The sequence below is a fragment of the Mixophyes fleayi genome, chromosome 9 (genome assembly GCF_038048845.1).
Source record: "Mixophyes fleayi isolate aMixFle1 chromosome 9, aMixFle1.hap1, whole genome shotgun sequence".
Lineage (NCBI taxonomy): Eukaryota > Metazoa > Chordata > Amphibia > Anura > Limnodynastidae > Mixophyes > Mixophyes fleayi.
The window spans coordinates 130,746,649-130,771,826 of NC_134410.1; the positions used below are offsets into that span (position 1 = coordinate 130,746,649).

At 43.4% G+C, this 25,178-nt stretch overlaps 1 protein-coding gene across 8 annotated transcripts in view; it reads left to right on the forward strand.

The window, feature by feature from the left end:
• EHMT1 (euchromatic histone lysine methyltransferase 1) overlaps positions 1–25,178 on the forward strand; it is a 72,814-nt gene that overhangs the window by 38,562 nt on the left and 9,074 nt on the right. For 7 of the 8 annotated variants that reach the window (XM_075185771.1, XM_075185770.1, XM_075185773.1 and 4 more), the window contains exons 2-18: positions 4,957–5,026; positions 5,785–6,317; positions 8,158–8,329; positions 8,971–9,107; positions 9,264–9,446; positions 10,343–10,429; positions 11,487–11,610; positions 12,790–12,888; positions 14,242–14,387; positions 14,568–14,711; positions 16,217–16,446; positions 17,010–17,177; positions 18,832–18,914; positions 22,769–22,875; positions 23,175–23,297; positions 23,381–23,482; positions 24,085–24,189. In XM_075185771.1, the coding sequence (XP_075041872.1) occupies positions 4,957–5,026; positions 5,785–6,317; positions 8,158–8,329; positions 8,971–9,107; positions 9,264–9,446; positions 10,343–10,429; positions 11,487–11,610; positions 12,790–12,888; positions 14,242–14,387; positions 14,568–14,711; positions 16,217–16,446; positions 17,010–17,177; positions 18,832–18,914; positions 22,769–22,875; positions 23,175–23,297; positions 23,381–23,482; positions 24,085–24,189 (2,613 nt within the window). The remainder of the gene's footprint in view (positions 1–4,956; positions 5,027–5,784; positions 6,318–8,157; positions 8,330–8,970; positions 9,108–9,263; positions 9,447–10,342; positions 10,430–11,486; positions 11,611–12,789; positions 12,889–14,241; positions 14,388–14,567; positions 14,712–16,216; positions 16,447–17,009; positions 17,178–18,831; positions 18,915–22,768; positions 22,876–23,174; positions 23,298–23,380; positions 23,483–24,084; positions 24,190–25,178) is intronic. The other variant, XM_075185768.1, reaches the window with a different exon arrangement.

The following is a 25,178-nucleotide window of genomic DNA, read 5'->3' on the forward strand; positions in this document are numbered from 1 at the left end:
TTTTGCTGTTCTTGTGTTGCGATATTAATTAGTGTGCGACTCATAAACGACTCTTACGCCTGATATTAACCTGATTGAAATCAGCCATGGTGGAAAAAGCTTTTGCAGGACGTTTGCTGGTGACCACTGTCGGCCTTTCTGTGCGGACATCTTCCAACAGCACCAACCAGTCCCATTCATGCTTTAATGGATTTGGACACTCAACAATAAGTTGACTTCCCCTTTATATCTCTGAGGGTACTTAGTCACGTCCAGCGCATGGATGACGAAGCGTGAACTGACATTGAGTAATGGTCCATAGATTGCTTTCAGAATCTCAAATGCTGGTTGAACCAGAAAGGAAACCAGCTGGTCTCAGAGCTTGTCCAACAGGCCCTGATCCCGGCACCTCAGTGATTTCCTTGTGAGTTGATAGTTTACATCCACTATAGGGGACTGAAGCACCCCTGAGTCGATCAGGCGTTATCATGAATATATTGGGCAGCACAGTGGCGTAGTGGTTAGCACTTCTGCCTCACAGCACTGGGGTCATGAGTTCAATTCCCGACCATGACCTTATCTGTGAGTAGTTTGTATTTTGCGTGGGTTTCCTCCGGGTGCTCCGGTTTCCACTCACATTCCAAAAAGATACTGGTAGGTTAATTGGCTCTTATCAAATTGACCCTAGTCTCTCTCTGTGTGTGTATGTTAGGGAATTTAGATTGTAAGCTCCTAAGGAGCAGGGACTGATGTGAGTTCTCTGTACAGCGCTGCGGAATTAGTAGCGGTAGATAAAATAGCTGATGATGATGTGTGATGTCTAAGTCCACCATCAATCACCCATCTTGGTTGCGGTCTATCAGCAGTGGTAGGGGGTCTCAATATTGACTCAGGACTTACCCATCTGTGGTTTGCTCTGACAGGCGATATGAACCTGGGTGTATAGGTCACTCTACGTGTAGGAGAGAGATTCTTACATCCTATCTCTGTAGAGGTATAGCCGGATGGTCTTGGGTAAACATGGGTACTTCATCTAAATGTCTGTACCCTTTGCATCTGACAGGACGTCCTTTAAAGATTAGTTTTAATTGATTCTCTTCAGTTGGAATTTTGAGCTGCAATAGAAGTTTGCACCTAATTCCATGTTGTTATTGTGTGTTTATTAACCTGCTTTCCCAAGTAGACACTGATTTAAAACCTACTTCCACAGTGGAAGTTTGTGCACTTGAAAATGTACACGCAAAAAATATTTTGGTTTTCCTTTGTAGGAATCTACTTTTTTTTATTTTTTATATATAAAGATAACCTTTTATGCTCATTAGAGAGACCTTCTGCTGAAATTGTCATTATCTTTGACTGTTTTTGTTCGGCAACATAAAAAGCGTTGTTCAAAATTTAAAAAAACAATACAGGGAACCTATCGTTCTGACATCTTCTCCACTTGGGGTCCTGTTTCTGGCTGTCTATGTGTCATATTTTATCTTGCATTTGTCAAGCAGTCTGAGTGGAAGTATACAGAAAGCAGCTTCTATCTCAGCAGTTTACATATATATAAATATATATTTGTCCAAATGTCCTCCTCCTTTTCTGTAATGTTTATGTGTGTGACGGCATTGTTCTGCATTCTCTTTTATCCCTGTCTGAGCCTCCAGCGTGGCTTCTCATTTCAGGCAGCAATGTCCACCTACTTTCAGCAGAGATTCTTGCTTCTATGTTTTATTTTTCCATCTTGATAAGGCCCAGGCTTCCAGTGTCTGTCTGGCTGTGGTCACATTACAAATCCAAGCGTTGTCCTACAAGCCAGGACCTGTTGTTCCACAGAGTTGGAGAGCCAGAAGGTGTCGGCCTCCCATCTGTAGGAGAGTTCAATGGAGACAAGAGATTGACCATTTGTGGCTTGGCGGCCCTGAAGCTTGCGGAGGTTCTGGCTCCAGTCTACCCCGTTAATAGGGGCAGAAAGACCAGTCTGTGCCTCTAGCTCTCCGGAAACTGAATTACTAAAGCTGCAATCCCGATAGTCCTAATGGGAGGGTATGTGAGGCGATCTCTTATTTCTGACTGTGCCCTAGTAAGACCAGTAGTATCATATTATGGCCAGAAATTGTAAACGCATTCAGTCCAGGCTTCTGCGGTTATTGTACTTTCTTAGGTACATTTTACATGCAGTCCTACACTTCACAGCGACAATCCTGCCTTCTTTTCTCAGCACAGCTTCCATTGTGCAAAAAGAGTGTGTGTGTGTGTGTGTGTGTGTGTGTGTGTGTGTAATAGTAGACCATGGGCTAGATTTACTAAACTGTGGGTTTGAAAACGTGGAGATGTTGCCTATAGCAACCAATTAGATTCTAGATATCATTTATTTAGTACATACTATAAAATAACCATGTGTCTGCGACAATGGGACACTTGATCAGTACACTTGTTGCATACACTGAGGTTGCTGCTCAGGGGTATTTAATTTGTCATGTTCAAATGTGTGACCACATTCCTGTGTAAGTCCTGTTCAATTTGAAAGGGACCTCTTGAAAAGATATATATAGTATTGGTCATTTTATAAACACTGGTCAGCAAAAAAAGGTTTAATTTGTCTCCTGCAGTTTGGAAAATGAAAGGAAACATCTGATTGGTTGCTATGAGTGACACCATTTTTAACCTGTGCAGCAGTTTTCAGCGTGTTGACAGCAGGTAAAGTCCAGCTTTGTTTTACTTATTAATAGCTCAGGTCAGTCCTGCAGGTATCCGAAGAGTGATTAAATCCATGTACAGTTGTTTTCACAGCAGAATCTGGTGGGAATTTCTGCAAAGTGTCTACTACTTCAGTAAAATATTATTTTCTTACATTTCTTGTTGAGCTCTCCCGCCATCTGGTATCTGGGGACATCTATTTTCTATGTTTTGCCGTCCACACACTAAGATCCTGCCAGACTAGATGCCAGTTTTGCCAAATACTCGTGTACGTGGTCAAATTGTAGCCTTTCTGTCGTGGGGTAATTACTGGGGCTAGTTGGGGTAGTTGGAAGGTGATCCTGCGCATACTGGCCTTTTAGCGGACCTATTCTGACTGCATATTGCAATGCGCCTGATTAATGACAGTGGATTTTGCTTTGATTTCTATTGGGCATCGAGCTTGTTTTTGGGACAGTATTGGACCATTTGCTGCAAAATTACAGCATATGACTGTATTTGTTGGCAGTAACATTTTCTAAGCCAGTCGCCTCATAAAATCGCCACTTGTACTGTTGCGCCCCCTTGTTTGGTCGTCTGTCGTGTGAGCGCGCTGCAGCCGTGGCGCTCCTATAAAACAGAGCACCATAAACTGGACAAGATACCTTTTCTCGTAATACATTCCATCTTGTTACATTGTTGCTGTTGAAAGTTGTAAAAGATTAATCTCTGAGCCCCTCTCTGTAAACTGAACTCTTGTCAGGAAGGCTGTAAATGTTTCCAATTCTCCGATCAGCTCTTCACACATACAAATATCTGTTCCAACCAGCAGGAATATAGGTCTACAAATATTGGCGTATTACGTTCCTAACACGCTTTGAACCATCATGTTACAGTGTGTTTTTAATATGTTGGTTTAAGGTTAAATATTGAATGTTTCAATGCAGTTCATTAAGTATAGAATTTGTAGATTTTATCTATATAATCTATATATTAATAGCGTAAGTATGGCTTTCATGATGCTGTTGTCTGAGCAGGGCACATCATATAACAAATTAAAAGTTTTCGTCTGTAGGTTTGCACAAAATATTGGTGTTGTAATCGGTTGCATCATTTTCGGAATTATTTTGCAAAACTTCTGCCCGCCATTAACAACAATGCATTACCATTGTTCTCTGGTAAATGTGACAGTTGGCAATATACCTGTGCACCTGCTGATTGCTCTGGAAACTGTGAGTTAGTGAATTTTCTCTGTGCACCTGCTGGGTGACCTGGACAATGTGACCTGCTGGGTGGTCTGGAAACTGTGACAGTTATTTTGCAGCCACATATATCAGTTCATCTTGCTGGGACCTCAATCACGGACTGCTGTGTTATTTCATTATTCATTTATCCTTGCTTTGTTTACAACAAACATGCCAAGAGGCCGCTCCTGTGGACGTCGATGTGGTGGAACCATTACTGGTCGTGCAGAGCGTGCAGTTCAAAGATCTTACAGTCAAGAATATTATCATCACCATCAATGTATAACAGAAACAACCAATATGCCGCTTGTATTCGACATGGTGTATATGCCACAATACTACTCTTTGGGGGGAATTCAATTCCCCCCAAAGTAGCGCTGCGAAAACTCTTATTACCGTTATTACGGTAAATTTAGCCCAGCTTTCTGCGAGCAAAAAGCCGGCATTGAAACTAACGTAATAAAGGTATTTAAGCCCAATATTACCGTAATAATGGTAATAGTGCGCAGGCCGCGTTACTTCTTACAGTAACACGGCCAATTGAATTCCCCCCTTTGGGTCTTATGGACGTACAGTGTGTGAACTGCGGCACCCAACGAGGAGATTGACGGCCATTTTTCAGACTGCTGTTACATTGGAATTATAAATTATTTTAGTCTTTTCATTTTGCCAGGTTTCTTCTAGTAATAAAATAATCTGTGTCCTGATTTTAGAAATGCTTTGGTCACAAGAGGTCATGGACACAATATCGGCTTATTAAAGTTTTTGCAAATAGATTGTGAAAATATTCTTAAGAATGAACACATTTTGTTACGTTTGTGCTGTGTGCTACTTTGAAGTTAGTGCACAAGTCCTTAAAATAACTTTTCATTTTACCTAATCATTTTCTAAAATCATCATCCAAATAACAGACCTGTGTTGCCTTTCAGGACACATTCTGAATCATTCACAAAAACACAATATTTAGAATTCTGCAGGAAGAGATGTTTGTGAATTCTGCTCAGTGTTTAAATGTAAATCTGTCAGTGCCGATCCTAAAACAATATATGTGTGTGTGTTTTTATCCTAGTGGGTAGGCGCAAACAAGGTGGAATCCAGAAAAGATCTGCTGAAAGATATCACCAACAGCAAGGACGAAGGTACAGGACTGTCTGCCTAAATATTAATCTGTCTACGTCTTATGATTTGTGTTGGTTATTTGACATAGACACAGTTGATTTCTTGGATTTCTAGGCATTAAAAAAGTTGTTTTTTTATTTTCAAAATAATGTAATAACTTTACATATTTTTGAGATATATATTTATTATTTTTTTATTTTTTAGGGACACAAATCTCAGTATAAAAAGTTGATTGGATATGTTAAAGCCATCTGTACCATTTGCAAGTTTACCTGCAAATGTTTACTTAAACTTTTGTTTTGTGCCCATGTTATGGTGCTCACCTTGTTCTACAGCACTTATCTTGTTTTCCTAGTGGGTCCCTGTTGTACCCATTAGCTGCTTCTGTTGGCCAGTTCGGCCCCAAATTGCCACAAGAGCTCCAACAATCAGACTAGTTAGCCGACAACCGTAGATTTTAATTTTTTCCAGCTGAAAATACCACCATCCACCATTTATACTAATGTGTTCCCGCGGGATCCTGTGATTGGACCTAGCCGTTGAATGACACGCTCTACCCAAATTGGCAGCCATGTTTGACAGTCATTCAAACTTCCACGCTGGAGATCCGGTATACATAGAAAATTGTTTATTTCTGTGATTTCATCTTTACCTCTGAATATTTTATCTGCCATAAGTTTCCTCGAACGTTTACCGTTGGACATGTAGGCTTGTTAGCTCCCAAAGCGTCTACTTTCTATGGAATGATGGTCCTTAATGTGTTACGGTTGTTTTCTAGTGGCCGATGCCATGGCAGGGGATGAAAATTTGCCTGAGAAAGTTGGTGACACCAATGGGGCGTGTGAGAGGAACGACTCGAAGGAGCACACTGTTTCCACACACGGCACGCCGGACAGCACAAAACTCCTACATCAGGACCCTAATTACAAGACCTGTTGGGTGGCAGAGAACGGGGTCTGCGAAAGAAGCACAGGAGACCTCCGGCAACACCCCTTGAAAATAAACAGTCCCATGCAGGCCTCTGTGATGGGGAGCAACGGGTATATTTTAAGCAAATCCGTTCCCCTTCAACAGCCATTACGGACCTCTAGCTCCTCCCCTCTAAGCGGCCACGCCGCCAAGACTCTGCCCGGAGCTGCTCTCAAAGCTAAGGCAGCCTCCACTGTATACGTACCTCCCGCCCCCTCGCCCGCCCCCCCACAGATGGGAGACCAGATTAAAGACGAGAGCCCAAAGCTCACAGATTCTTCTGTATCGGACTTGAAAATTCACAGAGCACGGAAGACCCTACCCAAGGCCGGCTGCAATTCGGTAAGTGGATGTGAATAACAATGGCCTTCATGAAAGATGTTTGTTTGGTGGGGTGGGGTGCTGCTATACAGGGCAGAATGTATGGAGTCATTACTGGTGGAATAATAACTAAATATGGGACATGGTATCCTTGGGTCATCTGAGTCGGGGTCTAGTCCAGGTTTGAATGGCGGCAACTTCAGATGAATACAAGTAAGACGAGGCTTGTTTAGTCATTTAACACCAGGGGTAAATGTATCGAACTGCGAGTTTTCGGCAGAATAAGTAGAGATGTTGCCTATAGCAGCCAATCAGATTCTAGTTACTTATTTAGTACATTCTACAGAATGTTAACTAGAATCTGAATAGTCCTTCAACATGGAAGTCCTGACCTGTTATCATGTTATGTCTGCTTTGTTGTTGTTGAGATAAATCTCAGATTATAATGCTGAGGTTACTGGTTGTCTACTTATGTCTCCTACATGATCCATCTAATGAGGTTCTGTAGTAATTCTGTCCCTATAATGCTAGTCCTACAGATAGCTTGTGGTGACGTATCGGCTTCAGGAGACAACTCCCTGGGTTTGACAAGCGGACATTACTGTATATATGTAGATAGGAGTCTTCATTTGTCTAAAACACCCTTTGTTAAAGACCAAGGGCCAGATTTACTAAACTGCGGGTTTGAAAAAGTGGAGATGTTGCCTATAGCAACCAATCAGATTCTAGCTCTCATTTTGTAGAGTGTACTAAATAAATGATAACTAGGGGCCCGATTCATTAAGGATCTTAACTTGAGAAACTTCTTATTTCAGTCTCCTGGACAAAACCATGTTACAATGCAAGGGGTGCAAACTAGTATTTTGTTTTGCACACAAGTTAAATACTGACTGTTTTTTCATGTAGCACACAAATATCAACTTTAAATGTCAGTGTACAAATAAGCTATCAAGTATTTGTGTGCTACATGAAAAAACAGTCAGTATTTAACTTGTGTGCAAAACAAAGTACTAGTTTGCACCCCTTGCATTGTAACATGGTTTTGTCCAGGAGACTGAAATAAGAAGTTTCTCAAGTTAAGATCCTTAATGAATCGGGCCCCTAGTTATCATTTATTTAGTACACTCTACAAAATGAGAGCTAGAATCTGATTGGTTGCTATAGGCAACATCTCCACTTTTTCAAACCCTCAGTTTAGTAAATATACCCCCCCCCAAGTGTGATTGAAGCAAAAATCTGGTAGGGAAATTATTCCCAAATTAGGAAACATTACATAGGTTGGCAAGTTAATAAATTAACGATTTTACCTTTTACTTTTGGAGTAGATGGCTTTGTTTTTGCCTTGGTATTAATTAGATTCATCTAATGTTCTTTTAACAGTGTTTAATTACTAATCATGTTAAAGGGAAAGTTCATAGCACGTTGGGTCTGCCCAGTTCGGACCTGTAACAGAGAATGTGTGTTACCGAGCAAGACTGCAAGCCTGTCAGTCAGATGGGCAGGGTTTACACTGATGCTATTGCATTAATGCTACAGATTTGTAGACACTGAAAAATCTATTTTTGGTGCAGCTCCAAGCTATCGCACGGTTATAGAATATTACTCACCAGGTAGGTAATCTCTCCTGTGGTGCTCTCCTCGTTCTTTTATCCATCGATCAGTTTAAATGACCATTGCAGGCTGCTTGCATCATAAAAAACAGCCTAAGGCGCAATCCCTAGGAGTGGTAATCAGACACCCCCTTCAATCAGGGAGGTCTGGCTCCTCTAACAGCCCTCGGTAGACTTCAGCCACGTTGTTGTTTCTGCTCCTCTGTCTGTAATGCAAGTTGTTATAATTGTCTGTTTCTTTTGTCTTGAAGCCCGTGCATGACGACCCCAACGAACTGCCAGAGCCAACGGAAACCAAGGAAGACGGTGCCCCCAAAAATGGTCTGGAAGCTGGGAAGCAGTCACTGGTCTCTCAGTCCGCCACACTACAAGAGCTGCTACCTCAGGGTCAGAGCTGTGTGACGTTGCCGAAGCCTCAGTCAGGTACAATACACAGTGGACAATACACAGGGACTCGGTCGTATCTTCTGTATACGTCATCTCTGTGTCACCCAGTGCTTCATGTAATAACCCGTCATTATCACAGTCTAAGTGCAGACATTTATAAAGGCTAAATTGGACTTTGATCCTGTTCATCCATTGCAAAAATGATGTTTTATTTTTCCTTTGTTTCTTCATCCATCTCTGTCTCTCTCATATGTTCTGAGGATTTCTGGCTGTAGGAGCAGATGAGATAATTACTGCCAGATTAACTCATCTGCATATGAGCAAGAAGATCCTTAAACCATGACCCGCTGGGCGCACCAGAGCTAAAAACCGCTAACCTGACTTATCTATGCCATTTTATACACAATAAAAATTAATACGTACTTCAGGCGCTCAATCTGTTGCACAGCTGACGTGGGAACGTTTCCTTTGAGTCTTATACACTTTACTTGTGTGGTTGATTGGAAGTTCTTAGATCAGTGGAGTCTGTTTACGTGCTCTGCTGTATATCTGTTGGAGCGCCTCATATTCTAAAGGGACATTTTTTTTATATTATTTTTATCTGTTACAATGCTTGCAGATTAGTTGTCAGTGTCTTGTACCTCATTAATGTGGACCTCATCCTTGTCCTGGTCTAGCTGCTGTGGTGTCTCGGAAGAAGAAGCGGCGGATGGGAACCTACAGCTTGATACCCAAGAAGAAGACCAAAGTGTTGAAGCAGAGAACTGTCTTGGAGATGTTCAAAAACATCAGTCATTCCTCCAACAGCCCCAAGGTGAGGACATCTCAGGCCGTCTTTGAGGGCGATCGCTTTACGTAGAGCCTTACTGTGTTTTGGTGGCTCTTGTCGCTTCGTCCATTAGTCTGATCTACAATAAGTTTTGAGGTACGTTCAGATGGTCACTTTGAGTTCTTTCGTTTCCCATCGTAGAGCGAAAAGGATTCGGAGATCCCTCATGTAAATGGAGAAAATGCGGAGATGGACTCTGAGGAAGAATACTCTGAAGAGCTGGATGAAGAGGATTATCACAGCGGGGAACCAAGCATTTCAGAAAACCAAGAGGAACACAATGCTTCCAATGAGACCATGGTAGAGGCAGAGAGTCTAAAGAAGGTATTGTCCTCTCCCCAGATCGTTGAGCAAAGCATTGGAACGGTACACGATGCTGACCACCATTTCCGTGTCATACTTTGCTCAGAGTTTATTAACACCATTTTATACATTTTTATTTTATAGCCGGCTGGTGTCACTTTCTCAGAAGCTGTTTGTGGAGCGATCTAGAGGTCGGCTAATTAGATCCATAGACAGCCGTTCCAACAGTGACATCTGTAGGCTGAACGGAGGCACAGCACCCACTTTTAAATCATACTTAGGAGCAAAACAATAAATATAATCCAATTTATACACTTCACCACCCGCTCGAGGCAGCAGCGGCTTAGTACTATGACACCGCTTATGATGTGATATAGTTTTATACCAGTGTTGGTTAACCTGTGACACTCCAGATGTTGTGAAACTACAAGTCCCAGCATACCCTTCCAGCAATAAGTTGCTATATATTGGCAAAGCATGCTGGGACTTGTAGTTTCACAACACCTGGTGTGTCACAGGTTAGTCAACACTGCTTTATACCCACAATTGCAGATATATTTTATATTACTGGAATCAGTATTTACGTGTAACCTGTGCGTGTTTTTGTTTTTGTTTTTTTGTTTTTTTTTAAATTGAATTAAATAATGACAAGTCTGCCCATCATGCCCAATGGTCTCAGGTGCCCACGCCCACCTTTTATCTTTCACCCCTTAAACCAGGCCTGGTTTGCGTAGCCAAGTGTTATGAAACTACAAGTCCCAGCATGCTTTGCCAGTAGATAGCCAGCTAATAGAATGTAAGGTATGCTGGGGCTTGTAGTTTTACCACTCAGGTTGGCCAGGATTATTTTATCACTAGAGTGAGGACAGGTGTCTGTGATACTTGTGGGGAGTTAATAAAGTTTGTGTTTGATGCAGGTGGACGACTTGGAGTCTGAAGGGGATGAGGAGGCGGAGTCAGCGGAGTCGCAGGAGGAGGAGGATGATGGGGATGAATCCGATTTAGTTAGTACTGAGTTTATTCATCTTTACAAAGCTCTGTCTGTATATTCACAAATCCCACTTTATTGTCTATTCAAACCTTATAAATAAATAAATAACGGAACAGCGCAAAAGGAAGTCGGGAAGCCAATTTATGAACATAAATCCTGTTTTATTAATAAGGAAAATAACAAGTTGTTTAGTTCTCCGGACGGTTCGTTATACAGATTTGATAATCTGAATGGGTCTGAGTTTGACAGTCGTCTCTCCCACACGGTAATGAAAGCAGAGAGGAAGTGGGCTGGAGATAATGATGTTATAGGCCCAAATTATGTAATGGGGTGTAGTAATGAATGATTGCCCCTCTCAGACCTCAATGTTGTTTCAGCTGAATGTATCTTTATCTCAGTCATGCACATCTGATTTACAGGGGAACTAAACATAAATAGTTTTAATATATGGTTGTAAAAATCTTACTGGAAGTTGCCACATGTCCAGCCGACATCCTAAGTCACTGACCTGGTTTATCCCACTGAAGACTTTGTAATTGTATTTAATTCTTTAAGTCTCCGACATAGGCGATGAGAGTAAAGCATAACGTTATCCGTATATACAGCACGATACTGACTCTGGAAGATGAAGTTGTAATTACTGAGGGCCAAGAAAATACAAAACATTTAACCATTCTACAGGAATAGATTCTTCTAACATGGAGTTTCCGTAGGTCTCTAAATGTTTCCACTTTAATGCACTTTACTTTATAGCAGCCGTTGTCTTGTAGTGAGTGGGGGATGCATTTTGTCTACGTGTAGTGGAAATAAATCAAAACTTTTTTCACTTCTATTTTCCAATGATGTGAATGCAGTAACGGCAGTCTGTAGCTCAACTCCATTGTTTCACTAGTTGTCTGTGGTTATTCCTCCGGAGAGCAGCATGGTCTGGAGGGGGTAGAGGGGCTGCACTGCTGGAAGCAAAGAAAGCAACACATGTTTAGTAACACATACCCAGTTCTAAATGTATCTCTGTATTCCGGTTGTGTGAAATGCCTCTGACACCCACACTGATTCCTGTCTTGTTGTAGAGCTCGGAGTCCAGTTTACAGAAGAAGAACCAGAAAAAATACAAAGGCCGCTCCGAGAGCCTGTGGATGTCCAAAACCAAGAGGAGGAAAGGGAAGAGCGACTTTACACCCAGCCCACATCACGGTAATTTGCCTTTCACCAATCAAAATTCTGTTTGGAGATTAGCAAACCGGAGTCCAGCCTGAGAATCGCTGAATATTATTTTCTCACAAGGAGATGTGGTAAAATGGGTAAAAAAATGAAGCCCCTTATATAAGTTACCTGGGACGAGCAGCTCCGGGTAATCTCGGATCCGGAACCTCATTGAGCTACACCATAAGTCACTTAGGACTCCTGGATGACTGGTTGGGCCCCTGGGGGCTTTCTATACTGTGCTGAACCCTGTTACTTATGTAGACCAGAAACTGCAGCGTCAATGTATTTTACGTGTTTCAATAATCTAGCAAATCATGGATGCTGGGATAGGGTATACTGGGCATTTATTGTTTGGTAAATCTTATATTCCCTTGTCTTGTCTGCATTGGACATGGTAGCCATTCTTTGTGCCATGTTTAGCGGTTCCTATCCGCCATGTTGTTTATGGTCCGATAAGCCGTATACTGTATGAATATGTACACCGGTTATCATCCGCTGCGTGAGGGTTGTACAACCACTGATATACGGGAGGACACCTTCTCCCAATCCTCCGGGTTATTCGTGCGCAGCCTCCGTTTGAGATAGAGCAGTGAGAGCTGGACTTGCCACGACCAATGCCACAGCTAGGATGGGCTGGCTATAATAATCCTGTGGCTACTGTCCACATTTACTGTATACATTCAGAGGGGGAGTTTTCATTACAGGTGTTGACAGATTCTCAGAAACCTCCCCATGAATTAGTACGGGGGGGGGGGGGGTCTGTTTTTAAAGCATTTAAAGTAGAATCATCAGCTATAATTTTTCTGTACATTAATCACATCAGTCATTCGGTGTATCGAGCTGGATTTCTCCTTATATTTACATACAGCAGAGCATCCACAGTGTTCCATCGATAAAATGAAATATTTTATACAGACTCCAAGGGAATTGTGTCCCGGCCCAATTTATTTTATTATACAATACCCCACTTATCACGGTTATACTTTGGTTTCTTATCTTAAGATCGTTTTAAACATACCTGGCTGTACAATATTTTTGTATAGCGTGGGACTTATGTCGGTATTTCTGTAGCCTTGTACTCTGTTCCTGTCTGTATAATGGTGATGACGCTGGTGGGTTCCAGGACCGGGGAATATTTACACTGACGCGGATTTCTCTGCCCTGTAGCGGGTACTGGCGAGGGACAAGACAGTGCGGAGTACACGGAGGTGTCGCTGGACTCTCTGGACCTGCGAGTGAAAGAGATGTTGTCTCCGCAGAGTAAAGGTGAGGGCTGTGCAGAGGCAGCGGGAGGACGTTGTTGCCAGGACCAACACAGAGCGCTTCTCTGACACGTGACCCTTCACCTCGCACAGCGTCTGCGGCTGTTCCCATGTGGATTTGTCTCTTTATACCTGGTCCCAGTTACTTACTCTACCAACGTAATACGAGATACAAATATATACGTAAAACCTTCTATGTTACTTTAACAACCTCAACGCAAAGTATTCTCCTCTATTGTCTGCTGCGTGCAGACCCCTTCACTAGGCTCAAGACCCCAACAGTATTCTGCTATGTACGGCATCTGAAACGTGTGTATTTCTGAATGTTATAAGCAGTTGTTAGAAATGTAATTGTATTTTAGGCACCTGTACTGTATTTATCATATAGGATCGTGCTTATTGCTCTATGGTATATTACTGGGCAGGATTGAATGTTCTTGTTCTGTATTCTTTACAAACCACTTATTCTTCCCCAGTAGTAATGATACGGGGGGCTGGGGGTTGGATAGTGAGGACTGTGGTGCTTAGTTACTGTTCTGGGGCAGTGCCCTGCTTGGTACAAGGTTACAGGCAGTATTTTATACTCATACACTCCTGTACCCTCTCCGTCATATACCCCTTAGTATGACCACACAGGTCCCATTGTGTCCTTAATGGTATCTTCACTTGGGAGTTGCCCAGAGCACTATAAACCACCCGCATCCGCTTATTATTCTCTGTTTCCAACATGCCATTTCATTTGCCGTCTTCCTGCATTTCATTGCAACCTTCTGTGATGCCCCCTGGTGGCCACTTCTCATGTCAGCATAATTTACTGCAAAATAATCCCCCTCTCTGTCACGAACCACCGCTGTTCGTGCAGCGTGTCTCGTGTGCCCCTGCTCTTAGTAGATGCTTCTTCATTTGAACGCCTCACGTTCTCCCAGAGGGGTCTGTTTTCAAAGTGGATCGTAATAAATTCTTCTGTTGTGGAATAAATGTAACAACGTTTTGCTCAGTAAAGTTTGTTCCATGGTAAAGACACAAGGACTTTGAGAGTCAGGAACAGATGGTTATTTGGGCTTCCCCAATTAATCACAAATGTCAATCAATGGAAAATTAATTTATCATCCATACTTGTAGATATTACAGTCATCCAGCAGGGATGTGGCTCCTGGGGGCCGGAAGTTTTGCTGGTTAGAGAGCGGCTGTATAACCTCTGTTACAGTAATGGCTGCTTCCCCAAGGTCTTTAGGGTACAACGCCCATTTCCACTTACATCCTAATGACTGCAGATAAAAAGCCGATGACCAATTATACCAAATGTTACACAACCTATCACCAAATGTGCTTAGTCAGGTTCAATTCTCCTCCGCAGGTCTTTCCAATGGTTCCGAAAACATGGAGATGGATGGTCTTCAAGGAATCCCCCTCTGCAGCTGTCGGATGGAAACCCCAAAAGAGGATGACGTGACCGCAAAAGCGGAAGATCGCTGCATGGCCATCGAGAGCTCGGACCAAGAGGTGAGGGATCGGGAGTCTGCGGTGGTGACCGTCGTATTGTTCACATGTTAATGTATTGTACTCGCCCAGTCAGTCTGTCTGTCCGTATGTCCGCAGTCATCAGACCTCGCCCGTCATGGAAGGATAGCATCTTTTAAAAGGCAATTATTAAATTGTGGTCTTTCCTGCGTTGTGTTACAGCTGAGTCGGTGCATTAATGAGGTGGTGAAGTACGAGCTAATGAGACCATCTAACAAGGTGCGACATCTAGTATTGTGTGAGGAGCACCGGGGGAAGATGGTGAAACACCAGTGTTGTCCCGGCTGCGGGCACTTCTGTACAGCTGTAAGTCACCTATATAATGTAGACGCTTTCATTCCACATAAAAGTCTATGATTAAAACAAATTGTTGTGTCTGTTTAGGATGTGTGGAGTGATAATGTAACATCTTGTGGGGAGGGACTGATATTTCTATGTCTCTGATTGGTCACAGTTATGGTGGTCCGTGTCGCCTCTTAGGTAACTAACTTACCTGTGATTAGTCAGGATACACAGGAGGTCCCGGCTCCTTCCTTTCTGATCATCTAAATGTACTTTCTGCTCTCACTAAGACACACGTTGATTCACTTTGAAAAGGATTTTATTAGCACATTTACAAATATAATGGTTTCCATACCTTGACATTTTTATCATTGTATCTACATTTGTTGTAAGAGTCGTCCAATAGGATCACTGACAGAACGTCAATTCCTGAAATCTCTTTCATTCTGGTTATCTCCTGATATCAAGTAATTCTGTAACTTAAGGGGACATCTATATATTAATAGCACAAGTATGACTTTTATGAGTGACTTATTTCTATGATGCTGTTGTCTGAGCAGAGCACATCATATACCAAATTAAATGTCTTAGTCTGTAGATTTGCAGAAAAATGTTGGCGATGTAATCGGTTGCATCTTTCGGAGTTATTTCGTAAAATGTCCGCCCGTCGTTTACAACAATACATTACCATTGTCCTCTGGAAAATGTGACCGTTGTAAATACACCTGTGTGCACCAGCTGGTTGCTCTGGAAACTGTGGCAGTTAGTGAACTCTCCCTGTGCACCTGCTGGGTGACCTGGACAATGTGACCTGCTGGGTGGTCTGGAAACTTTGACAGTTATGTGCAGCCACATATATCAGCGTGTCTTGCGGGGACCTCAATCACGGACTGCTGTGTTATTTCATTATTCCCTTATCTTCACTTTGTTTACAACAAACATGCCAAGAGGCCGCCCTTGAGGACGTCGACGCGGTGGATCCCTTACAGGTCGCCCAGAGCGCGCAGTTCAAAGATCTTACAGTCAAGAATATTCTCCTCGCCATCAACGTATAGCAAAAACAACTGATTCGCTGCTTGCATTGGACATGACGTATTCACCACAATACTACTCTTTGGGTCCTATGGACGTACAATTTGTTAACTGTGGTGCCCTACACTTTTTGGTAGAGGAGATTCACTTTGTCATTACATTTCAGTTTAGTTTAAGGCGGTTACCCTGGTATATAATGATTTACAGTTGGATAACCGCTATAGGCACAATGTCTGCTCTAGATAACGATATAGCACCTCGTTAGTAGTCATATAGCATATTTCTATGTATTCCTCACTTAATAGTACAGTACAGAAAAACAAAGTGAAATAAAATAGGTTTAGAGACCCTCTAAATACAGGATTACTGATGTTTACAGTAAATAGTTTTCATGTAAGAAGTGAAAACTGCGTTTTGTTTGCACTTTCAGGTGTTCTATGGTGAAACGAAAGCGTGTTGCACTAATTGTCACTTTTGTAATTGTTTGTGTCTCTCAGGGCACGTTCATGGAGTGCCAACCAGAGACCAGCATCTCCCACAGATTTCACACAGACTGTGCCACTCTCGTCAACAACGCCAGCTACTGCCCACACTGCGGAGAAGAGGTCTCCAAGGCCAAGGAGGTGACCATCGCAAAGGCGGACACCACCTCTACGATGTCCCTGGCGGCCTGTGAGCCAGAGACGGACGTCCCGGCTGAGGGTCAAGCAGACACTACAACAGAAAGGTTTGTCCCCGTGTCTCTGCGCTTCTACCCTTACGGGCTATATGTAAACAGGGCTCCAATATGAACCTCCGGCTCTCGGTGCAATGTTTTGCGGATCTTCTTCCAGGATCGCAGGTGAGTCAGTTCGTTTTCGGCATAGTTGTATCGTGTGCTCCTGCAAGTAGATCCGGAAAACATGCCCTGTTCCTGCGGTACAAGGGAAAATATGAGAACTACTGGACTGGACAGTGGGCTGAACTCGGCAACAAAATAATCTGGTCTCCCCCAAACAGTTTGATTGTAACCCCTAGACTTGATGAAGATCTGTGACGTTGTAGCGTCCCTCAGAATATAGATTCTCAAAATCTCGGCCCAGGTTGCGTCATGATTTGTTTTTTTGTTTTTTGTTTTTTTAATGCATACTGAGCAAATTTTGATTTTTGGTTTCCTCCTTTACGGAGTAGGTGACATTAATGTATTTGACAAAACATTCCTTGCAGGTCTTGAGGCCTGACAACCCGTGCAGGATTCTGTTCCTGATTAGTCAGCGACTGTCACTGACGTCTCTTTGTGTCTTTCGCTAGTGATTTCACAGCCCAGAAAGCAGCAGATGATTCTAAGACGGACGGGCTCCCTCCTCAGACCTACGACTCATCATCTGACACTCCGGGCGCCGGGAAGTATCCGATCTCCTCTCTGGGGCCTGTGAAAGAGACCCTGGAGAGCGCTCTACTTGCCTTGGACTCAGAGAAGTGAGAAGGATTTCTCTTTGCACATTACTAGAATGCCTGGTTAGACTGCCCCCTCATCTCCTGTACATAAAGGGTCGTCATCAACATTTATTTATTATTCCACGGCGCTTTACAATTGGAAACAAATTTAGTAGTAAAACAATATTGAGTAATACAGACAGGGAGGTAAGAGGGCCCTGCTCACAGCTTACAGTCTATGAGCATCTCACTTTTATTAACGAATACCATTATTTATCGTTGTTCCGCCAGTGTTTTTGACCTGAGGCTGCATAGAGTTATTCGTAGCAAATCACATAATTGAAATGTTAACAGCAGTGCAAAGTATTTCAGGATATGTATGTGCTGCTCTTAGAGGAGTAGGATACCTTTTTACTTGTGATTGTGTTCGTGAGGACAGGGCTGCATGTGACATGATGTGAGGAGGGGAATGGAGGCAGCAGGAAGCCACAGACTGAGAGTTATATAGAGGAAGGAGCAGGGCCCCCAGCAGCACAGAGTATATCAGGAGATGAGTGATGTGTTAGTGAGGACAGGGCTGCATGTGACAGGGGCAGTGACATGATATGAGGAGGGGAATGGAGGCAGCAGGAAGTCACAGGCTGAGAGTTATATAGTGGAAGGAGCAGGGTCCTCCAGCAGCACAGAGTATATCAGGAGATGAGTGATGTGTTAGTGAGGACAGGGCTGCATGTGACAGGGGCAGTGACATGATATGAGGAGGGGAATGGAGGCAGCAGGAAGTCACAGGCTGAGAGTTATATAGTGGAAGGAGCAGGGTCCTCCAGCAGCACAGAGTATATCAGGAGATGAGTGATGTGTTAGTGAGGACAGGGCTGCATGTGACAGGGGCAGTGACATGATGTGAGGAGGGGAATGGAGGCAGCAGGAAGCCACAGGCTGAGAGTTATATAGTGGAAGGAGCAGGGTCCCCAGCAGTACAGAGCTGTGATGTCGGGATCAGACTGATACTGGATGATATCCTTGTGTAATTTGTAAGGGGGTCCAGCTATAATATTGAGTCACTACAGTACAGTTTACACTATAAAGTCCTGACCACACATTAGGGTCCATTTTTTCAGCAGGCAGTTTAACCTGCCGGTACGTCTGTGGGGTAGGAAACCGGAGCGTGCTGAGAACACCTACACGCAAATACTGGGAAAACATACAAACCTCGTGTTTGGTTAACATTTCTGGCCCAGCGTTGCGAGTCAGCAATGCTAACCATTGTGCCCCCTCGGTTACAGAGCTAGCCCACCGTATAGAGCAGGGAGCATTCACAGAAATAGCCGTAACGGTATCCAGCTCATTCTATAGAACATGTCACTTCCTATGTGATGTTACATGTGACGGCCCCTTGTTACCGGCTGCCTTTCTCTGATAAGAGCAGAGCTCAGTGTTTGTGGGGACACATCCAGGTATAGACCTGTGCTATGGCATGTGAGAGAGGGGCTTATATACATGAACATACAACACACATTCCAGCACCAGCCGCCTTGAACAGTTGACCCTTCACTGAGTATTCGTAGTTCCAGACTAGCACTTTATCCTCCATCAGAATGAGTCCTCCGTCCTGAGTGTGAGATACGGGGGGGCTCAGTGCTACGGGTTGGTCTGACCTCTGACCCGCTGAATCTCCCCCTCATTTCATTTACAGGCCTAAGAAGTTGCGTTTCCATCCCAAGCAGCTGTACTTCTCTGCCCGACAAGGAGAGCTACAGAAGGTGCTCATGATGCTGGGTGAGTAATCACACACTTATATTAATACATGTAAAATGTGCTGAGAGCAGAGATGTCACCCCTGTACGATATAGCCTTGTATTCGGGGACTAGTGAGGTCACCCCTGTACGATATAGCCTTGTATTCGGGGACTAGTGAGGTCACACCTGTACGATATGGCCTTGTATTCAGGGACTAGTGAGGTCACACCTGTACGATATAGCCTTGTATTCAGGGACTAGTGAGGTCACACCTGTACGATATAGCCTTGTATTCGGGGACTAGTGAGGTCACTCCTGTACGATATAGCCTTGTATTCGGGGACTAGTGAGGTCACTCCTGTACGATATAGCCTTGTATTCGGGGACTAGTGAGGTCACTCCTGTACGATATAGCCTTGTATTCGGGGACTAGTGAGGTCACTCCTGTACGATATAGCCTTGTATTCGGGGACTAGTGAGGTCACTCCTGTACGATATAGCCTTGTATTCGGGGACTAGTGAGGTCACTCCTGTACGATATAGCCTTGTATTCGGGGACTAGTGAGGTCACAACTGTACGATATAACCTTGTATTCGGGGACTAGTGAGGTCACTCCTGTACGATATAGCCTTGTATTTGGGGACTAGTGAGGTCACTCCTGTATGATATAGCTCTGTATTCGGGGACTAGTGAGGTCACTCCTGTACGATATAGCCTTGTATTTGGGGACTAGTGAGGTCACTCCTGTATGATATAGCCTTGTATTCGGGGACTAGTGAGGTCACTCCTGTACGATTATGGCCTTATATTCGGGGACTAGTGAGGTTACTCCTGTACGATATAGCCTTGTATTCGGGGACTAGTGAGGTCACTCCTGTACGATATAGCCTTATATTTGGGGACTAGTGAGGTTACTCCTGTACGATATAGCCTTGTATTCGGGGACTAGTGAGGTCACTCCTGTACGATATAGCCTTGTATTCGGGGACTAGTGAGGTCACTCCTGTACGATATAGCCTTACCCAGTGTCTGTGCAGTGCTTATAACTAGCTGATAGCCCTGTGAGACTCTGATCTATGTAACATAGGGGACAGGATGCTGTGACTGAGGGTTCTTATTGCGTTACCCTGTATTCCAGGTTAGTCTCCTTTCGCTGTGACCACGGTTGGGTGGTAAAACGCAGACAGTGCATCTTCCCAGATGTCCCTGTAGCTCAGTCAGCCCATAGAGCCGTCTCCCACTGTCAGCAATTGTCCCTTCTCCGACATGGTGTCTTCAAGTGTTTAGGATTCGCTCTCCCAACCCCCTCCTGGGTAAAATAGGTCCCGAATTCCCAGAGCGACCGACATTTCACGCAAACGTGGGCTGCTGCCTGTTGTAGGCTGGCGCGGGGAAGTGCTGATGTCGGCACTCTTCACTGCTCGCTAATAAGCTTTCTGCAGCTGCACCTCAAATAAAAGAGAATCTGAGATGTGCCGAGGAATCTTTATGTCTGAACACTGCTAGGGGCTGACTGTCAGTTCCTGCACTCTCCTTATGCGGTGTACCCGTCCTCACCATGCTGTGTGGGTAGAGGGGCTTCTCACCATCTCAGTCCCTCTTATGTGGTACTAAGACTGCAACAGGAGAGATGAAAGGTTAACAAGTAGTGACAGCACAGCGCCACCTGCTGACTAAGAAGTGTAAACACTCGGATTATTCTGCACTGGTTCAGGGTTTGGTCTTTAATTAGGTTTCTTTGATATAAAGTAGTCTTTATCAATTTATGGTTTTGGTTCATTAAAAAAAAAAAATAAGAATTGTATATCTTTTTTTTCCCCCTATTCTTTCCTACTTATTGATCAGATGAGTTTCAAACCTGGGTGTTCAGTTTACTGCTGTGTTTATAGTTTAAAAACAAAATATAAACTTAGCTCATCTGCAGAACGAGGGGTTAATCGCATTGAAGTGCAGCAACATTGTTTCAACCAAAAATTTGTTTAAATAAAAAAAAAAGCTTACCAGTATTACCTCCCCATTTACTATCCGCTCACCTGGGAGGTAGTAAATTGGGAGGGGTGGGGTGGTGGAGCACTGATACTGTCTTTTTAAACTTGCTTGTAACGTGTCGGCTGAAGCTTTAGTAAATGTTTTATTTCCACCACAAGGCATCAGATTATTATTAATGAATTACACATCACCTTATTATCAAATAGAGGAAGTTCCATTTGATAACGAAAAGAAAAAAATGTGGCATTTCCTTTTAAATATTTTAAATATTGCAAAACGTATGCATTGGAATTTATTTTTTATTCCAAACACGGACAATTTTTTTTATTGTGCCCTCAATAGCCACTGAACATTAAAATGTACGCTAATCCAGTATGAAAAGATTTTTTCAGTAGAAGTTCCCATACATTACCAGGAGTTGACGTGTTTGAGTGTATAGCTGGGTAAACACTGAAGAATTTTCAGACCGACGTGTTATCTCAAACAATTGTACCTACGACTGAAGGTCCAATCAGTCTGACGATTCATCCATGTACACTGACACAATTTACCTTCAGATCTGTGTTCTTCATCTGGTCCTCTAGTCTTCAGAGAATGACAGTACAATATTCATTCATTCATTATTGTCACACTGATTAAACCGCCTTGTTCTAGCTATTCACATGTCCTAACGAATTTCGTTAGCTTCTGTGACTCTGAAACTATGTGATGTTAAATGCTTTGGTGTCAAAAAAGACAGAAGTATTATAGGAGTGACACCTTTATCGGCTAACCAAAAAAATGCTATTTGCTAGCTGTCAGAGCACAGAGGCCCCTTCATCAGGCAAGTTTACAAATGAATGACTGAGTAAAAGGCACAACATTTAAGAGCTGTTACATCAAGATATTTGTACAGGGGGGGGGGGGGGGGGATACATCATTAAGATAAGCTAAAGTAATAAAAAGGAGGTTTTCGTTTTGGATGGAAGATTAAAAGTCCTACAAGTTCAGAGGTCTGCACTGCTGTGGGGTGTGAAGTGTGTTCATGTAGTGGGTCATAAATCCGGATGTTAGATTAAGTCCTTTAGTCAGTGACTGGAATGTTCTTATCAGTTTGTATTCCCATATTTTTCTCTCCCTGTTATTTTTAAAAAGACCTTTCAGTACACGACTCTGTAAACTCTATGGAGATCATGAGAGTGAGTGCACACACCCTACGTGATCGGTCGGTGATTGGTCGGAAGATATTAAACAGTACGACCAACAAAATGAAACGATGATCAGCACTTTAGGACGACTTTAGATCATCGTGTCACTATACACACTAACATGATATCTGACCGAACGGTCGCATGTCGGCTGATTGGCACGAAGATCGAATGAAAAACCTCCAGTGTGTACCGAACCTTACACTTGTTATGCTCCTGTTATCTGTAGCCCTTAACAGGCTAAACCCATCCACGCAGACTGATAGTCAAGCTGAACAACCAGATGTGGGAGCAATTGGCCCACACACAGACAGCTAAAATCGTCAATGTCTCGCATTAGGTTAAATTTTTCTTGTCGACCAATGATTGCACACGTAAGCTGACCGTTATGGGGTGACAGCATTTACTATGCGGCCCAATAAAAATTCTGACCTCTGCAATTTGATTTTTACTGACTCAGGATGTTAACCCCCCAGCAGCGTTATCACAGGTCACCAGTCTGATCGCCTACATTAGTGATTGGTCTAAGAATCTCTCTATTTCACCTCTTTTTGTTGACTTTCCCATTAACACTTTGACCAGAGGTGACCAGCATGGTGTCACCGTAAAGTTTCCTTTATGGGGGTGGAGAGTTTGAGTCCTGTAGTTTAGATAGTGTTGACCGCAGAATCGCCGATCTCTTAACATAAATGACTTGTGGCTCTAATTTTTTTAAGTGGACGGCATTGACCCCAACTTCAAGATGGAGCAGCACGGTAAGAGGACACCCCTGCACGCTGCGACGGAGATGGGCTACACCGATACCTGCCACATGCTCGTTCAGGTGACTGTCCTGTACTCTGACGTCTGCTGTCAGCTTCTGCATATCTGCCTTCACTAACAATGGAGGCTGCCAATTAGTTTACTCAAAGTCGTCCAAAATCTGATTGCATCCAGTGTCCCTATTGGCCAGCCGACTGTAGAGTATTCGGTTGGTTGACCAATGAACTACTTTGTTCCTTCAGCCATCTAGGGCACACAGACTGACATTGGGGTTATAGACCGCTCCTAGCAGATAATATTCCATGTACTCCCATTATGGTATTAAATAAGCTATTTTAATATATATTTCGGCTTTTCCAGGCCGGAGCAAACTTGGACAACTGTTCCGAGGATCAGCGCACCCCACTGATGGAGGCATCTGAGAACAACCACCTCGATACTGTGAAATATCTGGTGAAGGCCGGAGCATTGCTGGACCTGAAGGTCTGTAGTTTGTAGTCCGTGTAGGCTGCGTGTAGCCCACCCCTCTCAGTAGCCCCTTAAAATCTCTCTTTGTCTCGTTCCAGGACTCGGAAGGCTCCACTTGTCTCCATCTGGCTGCTAAGAAGGGTCACTTCGAGGTGGTGAAGTATCTACTCACCAACGAGCAAATGGATGTCAACTGCCAGGTGAGACTACAGGGCCCCCGGGGGGGTAATAAGAAGTTACATTGAGGGGGATCTGCCTCTCCTTTCACTAGGACCTCACCAAACATCCACCTCTGCCGAGTACAGATATCAGATGTGTTATAAAAGTGATAGATCTCATTCTGAGCCTTGTTTGACGATCCTAGTCCATAACTTTCCTCCCCATGTTGTGTTTTTCTTTGTCTTGGTAGTAATTACTCGCAACGCTGACAATCACTTGTGCAGCAGTGCGACCTTGTTCATTCTTCAAGTGATTGCCTGTAGAGACGGTTGAAATCACACCCCCCAGTGCGACAATTGGCCCTCCACACAACTTCCTCCTGATTTGCATATCCGAGATGTTATTGTTCATATTGTTTCTTCTGCGGTATAATTGTTTCATTCTGTAATTATTTGCATTGTGCCGAGGGATGGTGTCATTGAGTTAGATTTGACTTGTGAGTGAAACATCCTTTTAATAAGACTGATATAGAGACTGGTCTGTAAGATAGATCGATGACAGAAGTTATCAGTGGCCAAACAGCTTCTCTTCTGGCCACAAAAACCTGTTTTACCCTCTGACTCTCCCTCTGTCTCTACCGAAGGATGACGGTGGTTGGACCCCAATGATTTGGGCTACAGAATACAAACATGTGGAACTGGTTAAACTGTTACATTCCAATGGGGCTGACATCAACATCCGGGATAATGTAAGTCTTAGGGGTTTTTCTTGGTTTTTGCCTACTATATGGTTCATTGTGCCATCTGTGTGGTAACAATCTCCCCCCATTCCGATGGTTGGACCCTCCCAATGTGTTACTAGTTAGATGATGGGAGAGCAGTATCAATGATTACGCTTCTGTGTTCTCCCATCATAAACACCAGTTGATACATTTTGTTTTATATAATGTATTATATAATGACAGTATTTTATCTTAAATTAAATTAAACCAAGTACGATGTCAAGATGGTGTCAGTCGGAGGGGGGGTACAGTTCTGTTCCTTCTGGTGGGTAGCTGGACGGATGGGGAGCGAAGGGGGTTCCCCTTAATGTGAGCTTAGGGTCTCTATATCAACGGGCAAAAAAAAATCGAGGGAAGTTCCCATTGTAGTGAGATTATAGAGAACGTTTTTGGGTTCTTTTGTTTGTTCATGGAGGTGTTGGGCGTCCGTCTGTATTTTCAAGGTGACATCCACCTGGAACATTTTATACAGAAAATGGAGTTTGTAAAGTTAAAAAATAAAACCCATTAAAATGTACAAATGTGATGTAGTGAAGCCAGTCTTGATGTCTCCTCACCCATGATTTAAGACGAAATGTAAATATTGTAGTCAGTGATGGGAATTGATACTGGGCAGGAGTTTGAAGTCCTCGTTTTTCCAGCTTCGTAGTTGACCTTTAGTTCGTCTCTATCAGCCAGCCAATAAGATGTTTTCTTGAATTTTCTGACCAGTCTTAAGAAGTAATCTTGGTTAGAATTGGATAGGTTGATGTAGGTGATAGCCCTCTGGTGCATATTACCCTGTGGCATTTTACAACTTGTCTAGGGGAACGGGGCGGGCAACTATGGACACACAAATTTGTCCTCCAAGCTGCGTTGTACTGCAAGCTTCATTCTGATTGGAGACCCCCCCCAGACCTGCATCATAGAATCCATGTTTTAGTTCCATTTCAGTGTATTTGTTGAGATAAACCAAA